This window comes from Eriocheir sinensis, unplaced genomic scaffold (assembly GCF_024679095.1).
Source record: "Eriocheir sinensis breed Jianghai 21 unplaced genomic scaffold, ASM2467909v1 Scaffold481, whole genome shotgun sequence".
Classification (NCBI taxonomy): domain Eukaryota; kingdom Metazoa; phylum Arthropoda; class Malacostraca; order Decapoda; family Varunidae; genus Eriocheir; species Eriocheir sinensis.
The window spans coordinates 41,457-62,378 of NW_026111811.1; the positions used below are offsets into that span (position 1 = coordinate 41,457).

At 47.1% G+C, this 20,922-nt stretch overlaps 1 protein-coding gene across 1 annotated transcript; it reads left to right on the forward strand.

Annotated features, from left to right (window-relative positions):
- Nucleotides 1-689: 689 nt before the first annotated feature.
- Nucleotides 690-14,183, forward strand: LOC126992497 (uncharacterized). Its single transcript, XM_050851255.1, has 5 exons — nucleotides 690-1,987; nucleotides 4,874-5,082; nucleotides 6,850-7,426; nucleotides 12,459-12,594; nucleotides 13,895-14,183. The coding sequence occupies exons 1-5, from the start codon at nucleotides 1,749-1,751 to the stop codon at nucleotides 14,003-14,005; spliced, it is 1,272 nt and encodes a 423-aa protein (XP_050707212.1). The 5' UTR covers nucleotides 690-1,748; the 3' UTR covers nucleotides 14,006-14,183.
- Nucleotides 14,184-20,922: the final 6,739 nt, after the last annotated feature.

Sequence of the window (20,922 nt, forward strand, 5' to 3'; positions counted from 1 at the left end):
AAGCAATTTTTCAGTATTCGAGAAAAAAATACACATGGACCAATATTATTATCATTACCTTAAACTTTTTACAAGAAGCATTTTTTTTCTTTTTTTGCAATATAGGAGAAAACAAAATAAAGACCGTGGATCGCGATAGAGACACATACGTTATCAGTTTCGTTATTCACTGCATTAACCTTTTTATATCAAGCATTTTTTTTTCATTATAGGAACAGAACAAAAATAAGCACGGACCACAAGTGACTAATCAGTGTCGTTATTCGCTACATTAAACTATTCCCATCAAGCCTTTTTATTTATTATAGGAGAGCAACACTAAATACACGGACCACAAGTGACTAATCAGTGCCATTATTCGTTATTCATTACATTCACTACATTGAACTATTTCCATCATGCCTTTTCATTTATTACAGGAGAGCAACACAGGAGACACGGACCACAAGTGACACAGATCCGTTATCAGAAGATCCTCTCCGCGTCATTATACTCCACGAATCATCACGCACCGAGTTACGCCAAGACGGACTCGTTAATCTCGGCTCCGTCTCCTATCAGCGCCGATTAGCCTACTTATGCACGCGATAACGCTCCCCACGACACGGTTTTTAATGCACGATAAGATAGACGTCGCAGTGCCTATATAGCGGCCACCTCACACGCAGCGGCCACTCGTGACACGCCGGTCGCCCTGGACACAACACACACGCACATACACGCAAACACAAGCACACACGCGCACACACACGAGGGACACAACAGAGAAAACCCAAACTGGTCTTGAACTTAACGTATCTGTGACCAAAGTGCTTGCAGAAAACAGCCTTGTCCTCGCCTACGAACGAAAGAGAAGAACACAGAATGAACGGAAACATATCGTGACATTAGTGCTCTCGTGACGCTCTGAGATCTTGAACTAAATGTATTCGTGACCAAAGTACTCGCAGAAAAGACTTGTCATCGTCTACGAACACAAGAGAACAGAAGCAGCGGAAATACATTGTGATATTAGTGCTCTCGTGACGCGCTGAGATCTTGAACTTAATGGATCCGTGACCAAAGTACTCGCAGAAAAGACTTGTCATCGCCTAAGAACGCAAGGAAACAGAACCAGCGGAAACATATCGTGGCATTAGTGCTCTCGTGACGCGCTGAGATCTTGAACTAAATGGACTCGTGACAGAAATACTTGCAGAAAACAAACTTGCCCTCGCAGAAGAACGCAAGGAAACAGAACCAGCGGAAACATATCGTGGCATTAGTGCTCTCGTGACGCGCTGAGATCTTGAACTAAATGGACTCGTGACAGAAATACTTGCAGAAAACAAACTTGCCCTCGCCGAAGAACGCAAGGAAACAGAACCAACGGAAATATATCGTGGCATTAGTGCATTTGTGACGCGCAGAAGATACAGGGAAAAAATAACTAAATGCATTCGTGATCCAAAATACTTACAGAAAGCAATCGTGTCTCGCCTACGAACGGAAAAGAACAGAAGCAGCAAAAGGAATCGTGAACTCTCTAACGCATTCGTGACGCCCAGAAAGCAAAGAAAAAACTCACACACAAAAAAACAATCTTGACCTCGCCTACGAGCGCAAAAGATCAGAACCAACGGAAACCAATCAACCAATCGTGACCTCAATGGATTCGTGACACGCAGAAATACAAGATAAATAACCAACAACACCAACAACAAAACACTCATCTTCGCACCACAACGTCTCCCTCTAACTGGACTACCATGAAGGCTTTATTAGTGATAGTGAACGTGATGGCGGTGGTGTTGATATTGTGTCTTGAGTGCCACGCGGAGGACGAAAAGGGAGACGTAAGACACTTCGACACTGGGTACGATAGTGGTGGTGGTGGTGGTGGTGGTGAGGAGATTCGAACCCAGAGGACCTTAAAAGCGGAGGTGGACGAGGGCGATGTTGATGCAAGTTTGAGAGCCTCGGTTGTCAAGGCCGTGAAACATCCCAGGTAAGGACAGGTGTGTGGGGGGGTGGGGGAAGGAGGGAAGTGTGTGTGTGGGAGGGTGGGTGGGGGGAAGTGTATTTGTGGGAGTGTGTGTGTAAGAGGGAGTGTGGGGAGGAATGTGTGTGTGTGTGTGGGAGGGAGTGTGTGTGTGGGAGGGAGAGTGGGGGGGTGTGTGGGATGGAATTTAGAGGGGACTGTGTGTATGGGAGGGAGTTTTTGGGGGAAGTGTGTGTGTGGGAGGGTGTGTGGGTGGGAGTTTGGGGGGAATGTGAGGGGGAGTGTGTGGGGTGGGAGGGAGTGTGGGGGGAGTGTGTGTGTGGGTGGGGGGGTGTCTGTCTATGTGTGTGTGAAAAAAAAATATCTATCTATCTATCTGTGTGTGTGAGAGAGACAGACAGACGGACAGAAACTCAGACACAGACACAGACAGACAAACACACAGACGGACTAACAGACAGACAGGCAGAGATCAAGGTAAGCAAACTCAGATTACGCTATCAATGAGTCTCGCCTCCTCGCGTGTATCTTGTAATTATTGTGACTTCGAAGTTCAGTGACACATGACTCGGTGGGCGGATGAACTCGAGGTGGATTTATGACCTAAGACCTGTTATCTCTCTCTCTCTCTCTCTCTCTCTCTCTCTCTCTCTCTCTCTCTCTCTCTCTCTCTCTCTCTCTCTCTCTCTCTCTCTCTCTCTGATGTGTTTATGTATGTATGTATGTATGTATGTATGAATGTATGTATGTGTGTAAGTACGTATGTGTATATATGTATCTAACTATACTCTCCCCTCCTCCTCCTCCCCTCACACCGCACATATGCACATTCTATACTCTTCGTTTACTCCATCACCGTGAGTTTCATTCGTAAATCACAATCGTCATTCACTCTCATTACCGTATTTACATTTTTCGGTATGTTTTTAGTTCATGGTTGCATACTCTCAACTAAATATTACCTAGTCATTATTGTTATTATTACTATTATTTTTTTGCACATGAACAATCAGGTAATATGTTTGCAAGACGTAACACAAACATCAAATATACAATTCACTACAAACACCAAATATATCAATGATTTAATAGGTGTACCTGCTTTCAATAACAAATTTCAGCCTTCACTAATTCATCCCATCTTCCCTATATATACTTTCGGTTTTATTTAATCTCTCGAAAATGCTCAATTGGAGAGTATAAAATGAATTGGTTGATTGGACTATATATACAAGGCGCCGCAAGTACATTGGTGGAGAGTATGAAAAAATAAAAAATTAATAGACAGAGGGAAGACCCGCTTGATATACACCGCGATACAGAAGGCGCGGTGGGGCGGCGGTGTGCGCGGTGTCACGTGGGAGCTGACGGGAAGCTTGCTCGTTGCATCCCCGCGGCGCCTGACATGCTGACGCGCGCTGATTGGCGTTATCATTGTACAACCTCTGCTGTATCTGGGACGACTGACTGACCTGGGGGGGTGGGGGGGGACGGGGGAGGGGGGGGACTTATGAGGGCCCCTGTTCTGACGCACGCAGGGGAGCAGGTGCGTGAACTATGCGACACACACCCCCACACACACATATATACCAGCCCCCACACACACATACACCCTCCCCCACCATACACACACACACACACACACACACATATACCCCCCCCCACACACACACACGTACACAGGCCCCCCTCCACACACACACACACACACACACACACACACACACACACACACACATATATACCAGCCCCCCCCCCCCCACACACACATACATATACACCTCCTCCCCCCACCACATACACACACACACACGCATACACATACATATACCCCCCCCCACACACACACGTACACATGCCCCCCTCCACACACACACACACACACACACACACACACACACACACACACACGCACACACACACACACACGTCCTTCCTCTACCCAACCACACACAGAAAGATAAGAAACCACTCTCTAGGCTCTTATCAATTCATCCCTATCGGTGTTAATTGACTCATGAGCGAAATTTTTGAGGACGTACACAATGAACGTCAATCACGAATCCGTAAAAAATCGTCCCCCCAAAACACGTGACTTCCATGTGGAGATGATAAACAAAACACCGATTATCACTTATCATGCTTGTCCTGTATTTATTGCCTCGAAGATAAGAAGAGTTAAGTAAGGACACAACAGGAATTAAAGATCATAAAAAGAGCAACAGGGAGGAGAAAAGCAAGGAGCAGGAGAAAAGAAAGAGGTGAGGAGAAAAACAAGTGGGAGGAGAAAGCCAAACGGAAAAGAACAAGAGGGAGGAGAAAAGTAGATGAGAGGAGAAAAACAAGCAGGAGAAAATTAAGAGGGAGGAGAAAAGTAAACGAGAGGAGAAAAACAAGGAGGAGAAAATTAAGAGGGAGGAGAAAAACAAAACGTAGAGGAAAAGCAAGAAGGAGTAGAAAAACAAGGAGGAGAAAATTAAGAGGGAGGAGAAAAACAAAACGTAGAGGAAAAGCAAGAAGGGGGAGAAAAACAAGGAGAAAATTAAGAGGGAGGAGAAAAACAAGAGGAAGGGAAAGAGGAGGAGGGAGGAGAAAAACAAGAGGGAAGAGCCACTTGCAACACAACGCTGAGGGGGAGGTGAGGGGGGAGGGAGGGGAGGGTGTGCTCTATCGGTGTCATGGTCAGCCTTGTCTTATTTTTCCTTTTAATATCAGTCAGTCAAGTCTTGGCCTCGAAAGATTGTAAGCCCTTCTTGACCCTTTCCTTGTCGATAAAGCAAGCACACGCACACGCACACACACACACACACACACACACACACACACACACACACACACACACAGTATCACTCACTCACTCAATCACTCAATCTACTCAATCTACTTCGCCAGGTCACGCAAACGAGGTCACGTCATCAGGTCAAGGTCACTGGACGACTTGGTGACCCCTACGCAGCTGACCTTCCTTGACCTCGCCCACCTGTACCTGCCCGCGATGACCACCGTGAGCCAGGTGTGCCGACGTGACCTCACTGCGCTTTACAACGGCATCGCTCAACTGGACGAAATGATCAAGAACGGAACGATATGGCCCCTGATGAGTAAGTGATGATGATGATGATGATGATGATGAGGAGGAGGAGGAGGAGGAGAAAGAGGAGGAGGATGTAAGAGAAGCAATGTAGATTGGTTTGGTTAGAAGCTTGAAGACAGACAGACAGACAGACAAACACACAGACAGACAGACATACAAACACACAGACAGACAGACAGACAGACAGAGAAAAGCAGACAGACTGACAAACATACAGGCAGACATATAAACAGACACACACCCACCCTCCCACACCCACACCCTGACCCACCCACACCCACACCCACCCACCCACACACCCACCCACACCCACACACACATACACACACACACACACTCGTCATTAAGTTGAAAGCCTGTCGGTGCAATATTTTCGTGTGTATGGATTTGGAAAGCGTTTCTCTGTGATCACGAAGACTAACACAGCTTTCCTTTCCCTCCTCCCTTCCCTTCCTTCCCTCCTTCCCTCCCTTTCTCCTTCCATCACCTCGTTTTCTCTCTTTATTCTTCTTCTTCTCTCCCTCTCTTCCATCAACTCGACGTATTTTTCTTGCATCCCGTCCTCCTTTCCCTTCGTTTTCTCTGTTTCTCTTTCCTTTCTTCTTTTATTTATTCTCTTTATTTGCATTCATTTTTTTTTTCCTCGTTCCTCCTTTTCTTCTGTTCTTAAGTTTTCTCTCAAGCTTTTCATCCTTTTTTCTCTCGTTTCCTTTTCAATGTAACACTTTTTTTTACGTTTTCCCACTCTCTTTTTATTTATTCTCTTTATTTGCATTCGATTTTTTTTTTCCTCGTTCCTCCTTTTCTTCTGTTCTTAAATTTTCTTTCAAGCTTTTCATCCTTTTTTCTCTCGTTTCCTTTTCAATGTAACACTTTTTTCACGTTTTTTCCACTCTCCCTTTTCATTTATTTCCTCTCTTCTTCTTCCCATCCTTCGTTGTCCTTCACTTTCTCCATTCATTGCTTTCATTCAGTACTTCTTTCTTTGTTTCTCTTCCTTAGCGTATCAATCCATCATCATCATCATTATCGTCATTCTCTTACTCTGCCAAACTTTCCTCAACATCGTAAACTTTCTCCTCTTCCCTCTTTTCTCCTTCCTCTGCTAACTCATCCATATTCTCTCCTTTATTCACTTTCTCTTATTTCCCCTCCTTCGCTCCCTCTACATTCTCCTTCTTTCTCCCTTTCTTTCCCTTCGTCTTCTTTTATCTTTCTTCCCCTCTAACCAAAAGAAGCGCTAAAGTGATCCTCAATCTTTATTTAGCATTAGTTAGTCCTCATCTCCCTTATGCAAAATAGATATCAAGTTGTTAGAATCTGTGCAGAGGAGGATGACAAAGATGATTCAAGGGATGAGAAACTTGCCATATGAGAACAGACTTAAACATTTAGGTTTCTAGAAAGGCGAAGGGTGCGAGGTGACTTGACTGATGTTTATAAATGGACGAAGGGCTTTAATAAGGGGAATGTTAATAAGGTTTTGGTGGTAAGAGAGCCGGGTAGGACACGTAGCAACGGGTTAAAGTTAGATAAATTCAGATTCATGAAAGACATAGGCAAGAAATGATTTACTAATAGTGGTGGATGAGTGGAACGGGATTGGCAGTCATGTTGTGAGAGCCAATACAATAGATACGTTGGATAAATTCATGGATAGGGAGGTTAGGTGGGGTTAGGTTTACAGGAGCTGCGTTGTATAAGCCTACCGACCTCTTGCAGACTTCCACCGTTCCCTTCGCCTCTCACACGCCCCTCCTCTCCCTCCCGACAGTGGTGGACTCCTGGGGCAAGTTCTCGGACGGTATGCTGGAGGGGAACTTGCAGCAGCTCGGCTTCTTCTACGAATGCCTCAATGTTAAAGTCTACCAGCCGCCCGAGACCCTTAACGACCCTTTCCACACCATAAACGACCCTTCCTTACCCTTAAATCAAGCTTCCACGCATCAAAACATCCTTCTAAAGCCTCCAAGCGCCCATTCTCAGCCTCATAACTTAATTTCAAGGACTCAAAACCAGGATTCGTATCTTCCTCAGCACCTGGCAAACCTACCCTCAAACTCCCCACTCCGGCATCAACGTCTCCCTCCCAAGGTGTATGAAGCGATAAATCTACCTCACAGGCTTCTTAGAGTTCCCCCTCAGTCTTCCCTCGACCCTCAAGAGCCCCGAAGACCCCCTCGACACCCCCGCCAAGCCCTGAACGTCCCTACCCACCCTCACCACCTACAGCAAGATGGACCACTTGGACGATACACGGATCTCGACGATGACGACTCCACCGCGACCACCACATTGTCTCCCCTCCCTCTAGCGGACTTCAGCGGCCAGTACTGCTTGGTGACTTACGCGTGAGTCCAGTTATTAAGTCAGTCAGTCGTTTAATCCTTACGCGTGCATGTATTCGTTTACTCAATCAATCAGTCAGTCAGTCAGTCAGTCAATCAGCAATTTCGATATTAATGAGTAAGTTATTCAGTCAATCATAACTACTGATGTATTCATTAATTTATTCAATCAGTCAATCAACCGGTCAGTCAGGAAGTTCGATAGTTAATCATTCAGTTAGTCAGTTAGTCAGTCAGTCAGTCAGTCATTACTCATGCATTCACTTATATATCCAATCAGTCAATTAATTAGAAAGTCCGATATTTGACCATTCAGTTAGTTAGTCAGTCAGCCAGTCAGTCGTACAGTCATCCTCATCCTCACAACCCTATGTATAAAAAAAAGTACATAAAACTACTAAGCTGACAAGAAAAGTTAGACACCCATGAATCCAGAAGTGAAAATACAAGAAATAAAAAGCGATTGAAGAAGACAAATAGGAAAAAAAGACAAATAGGAAAAGAAGACAAATGGGAAAATAGGAAAAGAAGACAAACAGGGAAATAAAGTAAAGACACAGTATGAACCCTACCGTAAACAACATGGTCCCCCCTGCGCCCCCTCGTGTGTGTAGACCCCCCGCTGGGAAAGACTTACGACACAGCGCGCGGGTGAGGGAATTAGAAACGGGAAAAATGCCGAGAAAAATGCTCCCTTATCTAGGCAGTTACACGAGGGAAAGGGGAAGTTGCGATACAGCGGCGGAAGTCGTTATCACACACACGGAATGAAACGCCCGAAACCACTACGGTGGGCCCATATTCTGAAGGCTTTCGACACCGTAGCACTTCTATTTTGAAAGGCTCTCGTAGAAGTTTTAAGTCACTGTGCCAGGTAGAGATGACCTGAGGGAGGAAGAATGCAGTAGGAGGAGGAGGAGGAGGAGGAGGAGGAGGAGGAGGAGGAGGAAGAAGAGGAGGAGGTAGATGTCCGAGTAGAGAAATGAACCAGGAAGAAGGACGAGGAGGAGGAGGAGGAGGAGGAGGAGGACGAGGAGGCTGTAGATGTCCGAGTAGAGAAATGATACATGAAGTAGGACGAGGAGGAGGAGGAGGAGGAGGAGGAGGAGGAAGAAGAGGAGGAGATAGATGTCCGAGTAGAGAAATGAAACATGAAGAAGGACGAGGAGGAGGAGGAGGAGGAGGAGGAGGAGGAGGAGGAGGAGAAGGAGGAGGAGGAAGAAGAGGAGGAGATAGATGTCCGAGTAGAGAAATGAACCAGGAAGAAGGACGAGGAGGAGGAGGAGGAGGAACGTTAACTTAGGATTCCCATGGGAGGTTTCATGACCCAGGTTAATCTTCTCTGTGGCCTTGAGAAATACTCGTAATGGGAGATTGATACGTATAAGAATGCGAAACTTGGGGACTTATCTGGGCAACCACTCACTGTTACCTCTGTCCTCCGTAAATCTTCCTTGGGTGGGAAATCCGTGGTCGAGGATGGATGAACATGTGGTCGGCTGGACAAACAGGACTGGCAGAGGGAGAGAAGATGGAGGAGGGGCAAGAGATGTGTGCATGAGGAGGTCTTGAGCTTTTTTTTTTTTTTTTTTTGCGCCCTTGCACTGTCTTCTCTGCTGTAAAAAAAAAAAAAAAAAAAAAATCGCAATCTTTTACTTTTCCACATTCATCTCCTCCTCTTCTTCATCTTCCTGCCCTTCCTCTTTTCCTTTACGCACTCTCTTCTTCTCGTTCTTTCTCTTGTCTTCTTCCTTGCCTTCGTTCTTCTGTCTTAAGCAGCAAATCAGTCACCGCTGAGTGGCTTAAAACTACCCACATGCTGTCCTGAAGACCACCCATCAACCCGGACTCTAGAGGAAACGGTCCAAGTGAATCAAGAGCGAGTTCCGGGGGGTAGCATGAGCCAAGAGAAGATGGCGCCACTATAAACACCTGCCTGCGCCATTACGGGCTGGGGCAAACTACCATCCAGGCCCCTCAAGCAAGCCTACTGTCGCTATTGGCGTAGATGTAAAAAAAAAATATATATATATTTCTCAGATTTTGAAGTGACTATATCGAGAGGCTACCTTAAAATCAATGGCCTCTCCTTAAACTTTCCCTTCAGTCAAACTACTACTAACGGTACAATTATGACCATTAATAACAATAAAAAAAAAAATAAGCAGACGCCGTAGAAAGTGATAGGAGCGTGGCGCCAGACCTTCAGTACACCATCCGTCATCATTATCATCATTATCATCATCGTCATCGTAATCATCACAGGTGTAGGGTGTCAGGTGTGGGATCGACTTCTACTTCTACACACTACTTGGGTTCCCACCTGTCAGAGATTCGCCTATTATAAATTAACACTTTCCGTCACTCTGTCTCCTCTTTCGCCTACCCCATGTTTGTCGTTCTGCCTCACTGGTTCACGTTAAAACATTATTTGAGTTTTTATTTTCAACTATTTCCTTACTATTTTTTTCATTATCAAGTCTTATATCATTCTTCGTTTCTAGAGACACTTACAAATTGTTACTCTGTCTAACTCTATAACTATATATATATATATATATATATATATATATATATATATATATATATATATATATATATATATATATATATATATATATATATATATATATATTTCTTTCTGCCTCACTGGTTCACGTCAAAACTATTTACTGAAGTTATTCCCAATTATTTTCTTATCTTTTATTATCAATTTTTATATTATTTTTCATTACCATAAACACTTTAGTTATCACACTCTCTAACTCTCCTAATTTCCTTTATGTTTGTCTCTCTGTCTCACTGGTTCACGTCAAAACTATTTACTGAAGTTATTCCCTATTATTTTCTTATCTTTTATCATCAAGTTTTATATTATTATTCATTACCGTAGACGCTTTTAAGTTATCCCACACTCTAACTCTCTTAATTTCCTCTATGTTTGTCTCTCTGCCTCACTGGTTCACGTCAAAACTATTTACTGAAGTTATTCCTTATTATTTTCTCATCTTTTATTATCAACCTCCATTTTCCTTTAATCACTTCCTTTTTTTTTTTACGTTTCCCTCCTCTTCTCCCTCTCACCTGCTCTTCTTCTTCTCCTTCTCCTTCCTCTCCCCCATCCCCTTATCTGAATTACTTTTTTTTATTTCCTCCCCATATTTGTCTTTCTGGCTCACTGATTCACTTCAAAACTATACTATTGGAGCTATTTCTCATTATTTTCTTCTTTTATTATCAAGTTTCATATTATTCGTCATTTCAAAATTCGTTTATTTATTATCATTCCGTCTAACTCTCCTTATTTCGTCTAGATGTTTTTTTTCTGGTTCATCGATTCGTTTTAAAACTATATTGTTTAAGTTTTTTATTACCTTTTATTTTCTCAACATCTTTTATCGTCAAATTTTATCTATCTTTCATTATCGGTTGATTTCTCTTCTTCTCCTTCCGTCACTCTCTTTGGCTCACTGACTCGTCTAAAGACCTCAACTGTCACTCATAATATCTCTCTATTTTCTTTAACTTAAACTTTCGCGACAAGCTTCATTCACGCGTCTCTTGGGTTAACTTTCTTGACAACTTTTACATTCCCATCTCGTGACGTCTTTCTTAACTTATACACGTCTAAGTCAATATTTCCAGACGCTTCCACCTCTCACATTAACCATTTCCAAAGGCCAAAAGGAGATCAATCGGGTTCTTATGAGTGTGTTTTATAGGTTCAGGGTACAGAAGAAGGGTCAAACTACCACCAGGGTCATCAAACTACACATGGAAATACACAGATATCCTACGAAAGCCTTGTCAAATATGTGTACTTGAGCGCAAAAATGTTGAAGGATACGGTCCGTGGGTGGTTAACGAAGGGCAGCCGTCCACTAATGAGAAGATTATTGGCTACGGTGGTTATTTATATGAGTTGGTGTGATTAGTAACAGCGAGGTGAGCACTAATGACTATCTCTCTTTTTATTTTCTCTCTCTCCATCCTCCTTCTCTTATCTTTATCTTCGTATCTTTTATCAATCACTTAATTTTCTCTTGGTTACACGCACTCATTTTGTTACCTCATTGATTGTCTTTCGTTTTCTCCCTTCCTTCCTCCCTCTTTACCTCATCTCCCTATCTCCTATTCGTTATTTTCTTTTTCTCTTCCTCCCTGTGTCATTCCTCTCGTATCTTCTTTTCTATTTCAAATCTTTTCTTTCTTGCATTTCCATCACGTTTACATTCCTTCCCTTCGTTTTCTTTTCGTTTTCCATCCTTATCTTTTCATTTGTATACATTTGATTCTTCATTCTCCTCCTTCTCCTCCTCTTCTTCTTTTTTATCTTCCGTGACCTACTTTTCCCCTTTCGTTTTTTTTCGTTTTCCATCTTCATCTTTTCATTTGTGTATATTTGATTCTCTTCTTTCTCCTCCTTCTCCTCCTCTTCTTTTTTTCATCTTCCGTGACCTATTTTTTCCCTTTCCTCTTCGTAATTTTCTTTTCGTTTTTCCTCTTGTATTCTTCCACCTCGTTTTTGTTTTCCCGTCTACCTATAATTTCTCTTCCTCGTCCTCGTCAACCTTCTACTCCTCCTCCTCCTCCTCCTCCACTCCCTTATTTTCTGTGACTTCTATTTCATCCCTATTATCATCTTCATTCTCATTTTCTTCCTGTCTTTCTATTCGTCTTCATTTTTCTTGTCTTCCTTTAATTCATCTTCCTCCTCCTCTTCTTTCTCATCTTCCTGAACTTCCTCTTTTCCCTTTCGTACTCTTTTCCTCTCGTTCCTCCTCTTGTTTTCCTCCTTGCCTTCGTTTTTCCATCTTCCTCGTCCTCATCAACCCCCACCTCCTCCTCCTCTTTCTCATCTTCCTGAACTTCCTCTTTTCCCATTTCGATCTCTTTTCTTCTCCTTCTATTTGTTGTCTTCCTCTTCCCCTTCATTTTCCCGTCTTTATGCAATTTATTTTCCTCGTACTCACCAACCTCCTCCTCCCCCCCCCTCCTCCTCCTCCTCCTCCTTCTCCTCCTCCTCCTCCAACAGCCAGGACGAGGAGGAGACGCTGAAGTTACTAAGGGACGAAAGAACTCCCGCCCTGTCCCTGGCCTTCCCCTTGGCGCTCTCCCTCATGGCCTACGGCACCTGCATCCCCTCCACCTGTACGCCCGAGGAGCTGCAGGTGTGTGTGTGTGTGTGTGTGTGTGTGTGTGTGTGTGTGTGTGTGTGTGTGTGTGTGTGTGTGTGTGTGTGTGTGTGTGTGTGTGTGTGTGTGTTATCGTTACCAATTTTTGTTTTGTTTTATCTATTCTGGTTCTTCTTAGTGTTTGTGTTTGTTTTATTTCTTCAAGGCCTTCCTGTGTGTGTTTGTTTGTTTGTTTGTTTGTTAGTGTTTGTTTGTTCAGATTAGTCATAAGTGTGGTTAGCAGTGGGTTTTTGTTTTTAGTACTATTTTGACTTGTATTTACCTTCTTATCTATCTACATTATCTATTTATCAACCTGTCTCTTTTTATGTCTGTCTATCTTTCTATCCATCTATTCATCTATCAATCTGTATCTATTTATTTATCTTTCTATCTACCTACCTACACGTCCATCTATTTATTAACTTCTCTTTGTCTCTCTATCTATCTATCTATCTATCTCTTTCTATCTATCTACCTATCCATCTATAAATCTATTTACTTACCTATCTCGCTCTTAGTATTTTACCTTTCTTATATTCGCGATGCATTAAAAAGTTATACAAGAAGAAGTTACACAAGAAAAATAGTTTGCTAAAAGTTTGGAAATGAATCTCTCTCTCTCTCTCTCTCTCTCTCTCTCTCTCTCTCTCTGTCTCTGTCTCTATCTATCTATCTATCTATCTATCTATCTATCTATCTATCATCTCTCTTCGTCCCCTGAAAAAGAGCGAAACTTCCTAAAATGTCTTCCTCCTTTCCGTCGTTTTCTCTTCTATTTTTTTTCTGAACAACAGCAAATGGACGCGCAGTGAAAGACAAGCAGCATTGATAGGTTTCTCCTCCTTCTCCTCCTCCTCCTCCTCCTCCTCCTCCTCCTCTTCTTCTTCTTCTTCTTTCTCCTACTTCTACTTTGCTTTCTTGTCCTCTTTTCTCCCTTCCTCTTTCGCTGGCTAGTTTCTCTTGGATTCTCTTTCTTTATTTTGTTTTCTTCCTTTACTCATCATTTTCTTCTGTTGCTTCTCTTTTTTAATTCATTTTCTTCTACGTATTATTGCCGTCCTTCTTATCTCTGTATCTTTTTAGTCTTTCATTTTTCTCTATTTTCCTCTTTTTCTTTTCTTCTTTTTCTGAATCATCGTTATTTTTTTATAACAATAGTAATATTAGTACTTTTAGTAAAATAATCATACTATAGTAACAATCGTTATTATTATTATTATTTCTTTTTTCATGGCGCCAATCACTATACTGAGTCTTCTCTTGATTCCCCCCCCCCCCCCCACCTCCCCTGCAGGAGAGCGTGGAGGCGGTGCTGTCGGAGGAGGGGCTGCGGGTGGCCACGATGGACTGCCAGGTGGAGGGGCGCCGCCACACGCTGGGGGGCGCCGAAATCACCGGCATGTGAGTGTTTTTTGGGGGGCGGGGTGCTTTGTCGAGTCTCTCGGGGGCAGTCCTTGTGTGCCACGCCTTTCACACACAACACACAGCATTTCTTTACTGTGCTCTACACTTTAATGTAACCAATGATGCGCTGTTGTTTGAGTTACGAGACACAGCAGGTAACGAAACTAAGAAAAACAATATTTCACTCCTCTTAAAAATATTAGTTTCATATTACTGTATATTGTAATGAATTGCTTTGACTGAACATTGTAATGAAATTATTGAAAATCAACGATCCCACTTTTCAAGAAATCTTCGGCAGCCATTGTCTGTTGTGCTCCACGGAAGACAGGAGGAGAGGTTGACACTCATTGCCACACGCTCTTTCTCATGTTCATTCACAAGTAGAGAATAAAGGCACTTGTCCCTATACCAAGAGGTAAAGTCATCAGTGTCAGGCAAAGATACGAACACAACTACCAGAGGCTCCGCCCACCTTGTTCCTCTTCCTCCATCTCCCGCCTCCTCCCTTCCCTCAATCTCTCTCTCTCTCTCTGGAAGATACCTACATCCTCGAGAATGATTATATATTTTTTTCAATTAAGGCATGCTTGATGTGATACTGGGACTTTAATTTTGAGCATAGTGATACACATCTGGGCCGTGGACGTAATGACATGTGAGAGTAGGGTGAGGTGGTAAATGATGACTACCATGATTGATGGTAGAACGATTGCTCGCTTGTATTTGTTTCTCTCTCGTTTGTTTTTGTTGTTTCATAATTCTTCCCGTTACCATACTTTCAGCTCTTCCCTGACAATGAAATTAATAGCACCACTATAATTTGGCGATAAGAGCACCATTACTTTTATCAGTAGGTACATGCTATACAATAGCCCTACGAAAACGTACACCATAAACCACCAAACCACTACGCTACCAATAGTTACGGAGGTAATTAGGCTATGTAAGTAACACGTTACCCTACTCTCAACTTTATTTAAAGGATGCCTATCAGTATTAGAAAGAGTATATAACGCCACTACAATTAATGCATGCCTTTCATTCATTATAGTTAAGAGATATTGAGGGAAGGCGGGAGATGGAGGGAAGAGGAACAAGGTGGGCGGAGCATCTGGTAGTTGTGTTCGTATCTTTGCCTGACACTGATGACTTTACCCTCTTGGTATAGGGACAAGTGCCTTTATTCTCTACTTGTGGCGGTTGGCGATACCCTTCAAAATTAAGGCAGTGTGTGAAATACACTGTCGCAAAATCTCGTACCGATACGATTGTTCGTTACGATATTATTCCCAAAAAACGAGGCCGCACAGCCTCTGAAATCCTTAGTAGGTCTACAAAATGCCTATATTAATCAACTCGCTGTAAGACAATTCATTCGGCAGATAATGGCGCTGCCAAACTTACCTCCATCTCATATAGAGCCAGCTTACTACTTGGTATCTGGTACATAGCAGCCTTGTTTGGTACATATAAAGCCAAAGCAGTGGTATATAGGAGCCAGTACATAGCAGCCCAACAATGGTACATATAAGCCAAAGCAGTGGTACATAGGAGCCGGTACATAGCAGCTAGCATTCTCCTTCACCCTGACGGCCACACACACACACACACCCCAGGCCATTACTCCTTCCTTCACCCTGACGGCCAGACACACACACCCACGCCAGGCCATTACTCCTTCCTTCACCCTGACGGCCAGAAACACACACCCACCCCAGGCCATTACTCCTTCCTTCACCCTGACGGCCAGACACACACACACACACCCCAGGCCATTACTCCTTCCTTCACCCTGACGGCCAGACACACCCACCCACCCCAGGCCATTACTCCTTCCTTCACCCTGACAGCCAGACACACTACACACACACACCCCAGGCCATTACTCCTTCCTTCACCCTGACGGCCAGACACACCCACCCACCCCAGGCCATTACTCCTTCCTTCACCCTGACGGCCAGACACACACACACACACACACCCCAGGCCATTACTCCTTCCTTCACCCTGACGGCCAGACACACACACCCACCCCAGGCCATTACTCCTTCCTTCACCCTGACGGCCAGACACACTACACACACACACCCCAGGCCATTACTCCTTCCTTCACCCTGACGGCCAGACACACACACCCACCCCAGGCCATTACTCCTTCCTTCACCCTGACAGCCAGACACACACACACACACACCCCAGGCCATTACTCCTTCCTTCACCCTGACGGCCAGACACAAACACACACCCACCCCAGGCCATTACTCCTTCCTTCACCCTGACAGCCAGACACACACACACACACCCCAGGCCATTACTCCTTCCTTCACCCTGACAGCCAGACACACACACACACACACCCCAGGCCATTACTCCTTCCTTCACCCTGACGGCAGACACACACACACACCCCAGGCCATTACTCCTTCCTTCACCCTGACGGCCAGACACACCCACCCACCCCAGGCCACATTACTCCTTCCTTCACCCCTGACGGCCAGACACACTACACACACACACCCCAGGCCATTACTCCTTCCTTCACCCTGACGGCCAGACACACACACCCACCCCAGGCCATTACTCCTTCCTTCACCCTGACGGCCAGACACACCCACCCACCCCAGGCCATTACTCCTTCCTTCACCCTGACAGCCAGACACACACACCCACCCCAGGCCATTACTCCTTCCTTCACCCTGACGGCCAGACACACACACCCACCCCAGGCCATTACTCCTTCCTTCACCCTGACGGCCAGACACACACACACCCACCCCTGGCCATTACTCATTCCTTCACCCTGACGGCCAGACACACCCACCCACCCCAGGCCATTACTCCTTCCTTCACCCTGACGGCCAGACACACACACACACCCCAGGCCATTACTCCTTCCTTCACCCTGACAGCCAGACACACACACACACCCCAGGCCATTACTCCTTCCTTCACCCTGACGGCCAGACACACCCACCCACCCCAGGCCATTACTCCTTCCTTCACCCTGACAGCCAGACCAACCCACCCACCCCAGGCCATTACTCCTTCCTTCACCCTGACAGCCAGACACACACACACACACCCCAGGCCATTACTCCTTCCTTCACCCTGACAGCCAGACACACACACACACACCCCAGGCCATTACTCCTTCCTTCACCCTGACGGCCACACACACCCACCCACCCCAGGCCATTACTCCTTCCTTCACCCTGACAGCCAGACACACACACACACCTCAGGCCATTACTCCTTCCTTCACCCTGACAGCCAGACACACACACCCACCCCAGGCCATTACTCCTTCCTTCACCCTGACAGCCAGACACACACACACACCCCAGGCCATTACTCCTTCCTTCACCCTGACAGCCAGACACACACACACCCCAGGCCATTACTCCTTCCTTCACCCTGACAGCCAGACACACACCCACCCCAGGCCATTACTCCTTCCTTCACCCTGACGGCCAGACACACACACCCACCCCAGGCCATTACTCCTTCCTTCACCCTGACGGCCAGACACACACACCCACCCCAGGCCATTACTCCTTCCTTCACCCTGACAGCTAGACACACACACCCACCCCAGGCCATTACTCCTTCCTTCACCCTGACAGCCAGACACACACACCCACCCCAGGCCATTACTCCTTCCTTCACCCTGCCGGCCCGACACACTACACACACACCCCAGGCCATTACTCCTTCCTTCACCCTGATGGCCAGACACACTACACACACACCCCAAGCCATTACTCCTTCCTTCACCCTGACGGCCAGACACACCCACCCACCCCAGGCCATTACTCCTTCCTTCACCCTGACGGCCAGACACACACACACACCCCAGGCCATTACTCCTTCCTTCACCCTGACGGCCAGAAACACACACCCACCCCAGGCCATTACTCCTTCCTTCACCCTGACGGCCAGACACACACACACACCCCAGGCCATTACTCCTTCCTTCACCCTGACGGCCAGAAACACACACCCACCCCACGCCATTACTCCTTCCTTCACCCTGACGACCAGACACACACACACACACACCCCAGGCCATTACTCCTTCCTTCACCCTGACGGCCAGACACACACACCCACCCCACGCCATTACTCCTACCTTCACCCTGACGGCCAGAGACACACACACCCACCCCAGCCCATTACTCCTTCCTTCACCCTGACGGCCAGACACACACACACCCCAGGCCATTACCTTCCTTCACCCTGACGGCCAGACACACACACACACATCCCAGGCCATTACTCCTTCCTTCACCCTGACGGCCAGACACACACACACACACACCCCAGGCCATTACTCCTTCCTTCACCCTGACGGCCAGACACACACACACACCCCAGGCCATTACTCCTTCCTTCACCCTGACGGCCAGACACACCCACCCACCCCAGGCCATTACTCCTTCCTTCACCCTGACGGCCAGACACACTACACACACACCCCAGGCCATTACTCCTCCTTCACCCTGACGGCCAGACACACTACACTCCACACACCCCAGGCCATTACTCCTTCCTTCACCCTGACGACCAGACACACACACACACCCCAGGCCATTAATACTTCCTTCACCCTGACGGCCAGACACACCCACCCACCCCAGGCCATTACTCCTTCCTTCACCCTGACGGCCAGACACACACACCCACCCCAGGCCATTACTCCTTCCTTCACCCTGACGGCCAGACACACACACACACCCCAGGCCATTACTCCTTCCTTCACCCTGACGGCCAGACACACACACCCACCCCAGGCCATTACTCCTTCCTTCACCCTGACGGCCAGACACACCCACCCACCCCAGGCCATTACTCCTTCCTTCACCCTGACAGCCAGACACACACACCCACCCCAGGCCATTACTCCTTCCTTCACCCTGACGGCCAGACACACACCCACCCCAGGCCATTACTCCTTCCTTCACCCTGACGGCCAGACACACACACCCACCCCAGGCCATTACTCCTTCCTTCACCCTGACGGCCAGACACACCCACCCACCCCAGGCCATTACTCCTTCCTTCACCCTGACGGCCAGACACACTACACTCACACACCCCAGGCCATTACTCCTTCCTTCACCCTGACAGCCAGACACACTACACTCACACACCCCAGGCCATTACTCCTTCCTTCACCCTGACGGCCAGACACACCCACCCACCCCAGGCCATTACTCCTTCCTTCAACCTGACGGCCAGACCCACACACCCACCCCAGGCCATTACTCCTTCACCCTGACTGCAAGACACACACACACACCCCAGGCCATTACTCCTTCCTTCACCCTGACAGCCAGACACACACACCCACCCCAGGCCATTACTCCTTCCTTCACCCTGACGGTCACACACTCACCCACCCCAGGCCATTACTCCTTCCTTCACCCTGACAGCCAGACACACACACACACCCCAGGCCATTACTCCTTCCTTCACCCTGACAGCCAGACACACACACCCACCCCAGGCCATTACTCCTTCCTTCACCCTGACGGCCAGACACACAACACACACACACCCCAGGCCATTACTCCTTCCTTCACCCTGACAGCCAGACACACACACACCCCAGGCCATTAGTCCTTCCTTCACCCTGACGGCCACACACACCCACCCCAGGCCATTACTCCTTCCTTCACCCTGACGGCCAGACACACAACCACCCCAGGCCATTACTCCTTCCTTCACCGTGACGGCCAGACACACACCCACCCCAGACCATTACTCCTTCCTTCACCCTGACAGCTAGACACACACACCCACCCCAGGCCATTACTCCTTCCTTCACCCTGACAGCCAGACACACACACCCACCCCAGGCCATTACTCCTTCCTTCACCCTGACGGCCAGACACACTACACTCACACACCCCAGGCCATTACTCCTTCCTTCACCCTGATGGCCAGACACACTACACTCACACACCCCAAGCCATTACTCCTTCCTTCACCCTGACGGCCAGACACACCCACCCACCCCAGGCCATTACTCCTTCCTTCACCCTGACGGCCAGACACACACACACACCCCAGGCCATTACTCCTTCCTTCACCCTGACGGCCAGAAACACACACCCACCCCAGGCCATTCTTCCTTCACCCTGACGGCCAGACACACACACACCCCAGGCCATTACTCCTTCCTTCACCCTGACGGCCAGAAACACACACCCACCCCAGGCCATTACTCCTTCCTTCACCCTGACGACCAGACACACACACACACACCCCAGGCCATTACTCCTTCCTTCACCCTGACGGCCAGACACACACACCCACCCCAAGCCATTACTCCTTCCTTCACCCTGACGGCCAGACACACACACCCACCCCAGGCCATTACTCCTTCCTTCACCCTGACGGCCAGACACACACACCCACCCCAGGCCATTACTCCTTCCTTCACCCTGACGGCCAGACACACACACACACACCCCAGGCCATTACTCCTTCCTTCACCCTGACGGCCAGACACACTACACACACACACCCCAGGCCATTACTCCTTCCTTCACCCTGACGGCCAGACACACACACACACCCCAGGCCATTACTCCTTCCTTCACCCTGACGGCCAGACACACCCACCCACCCCAGGCCATTTCCTTCCTTCACCCTGACGGCCAGACACACTACACTCCACACACCCCAGGCCATTACTCCTTCCTTCACCCTGACGGCCAGACACACACTCACACACCCCAGGCCATTACTCCTTCCTTCACCCTGACGTCCAGACACACAACCACACCCCAGGCCATTACTGCTTCCTTCACCCTGACGGCCAGACACACACACCCACCCCAGGCCATTACTCCTTCCTTCACCCTGACGGCCAGACACACACACCCACCCCAGGCCATTACTCCTTCCTTC

Excerpts from the sequence above, each read along its gene's own strand:
- LOC126992497 (XM_050851255.1), top strand. The coding sequence starts at position 1,749 with ATGAAGGCTTTATTAGTGATAGTGAACGTGATGGCGGTGGTGTTGATA. Across the intron at positions 5,083-6,849 it reads AACGATATGGCCCCTGATGA|TGGTGGACTCCTGGGGCAAG; the intron begins GTAAGTGATGAT and ends CCCTCCCGACAG. Across the intron at positions 7,427-12,458 it reads TACTGCTTGGTGACTTACGC|CCAGGACGAGGAGGAGACGC; the intron begins GTGAGTCCAGTT and ends CTCCTCCAACAG.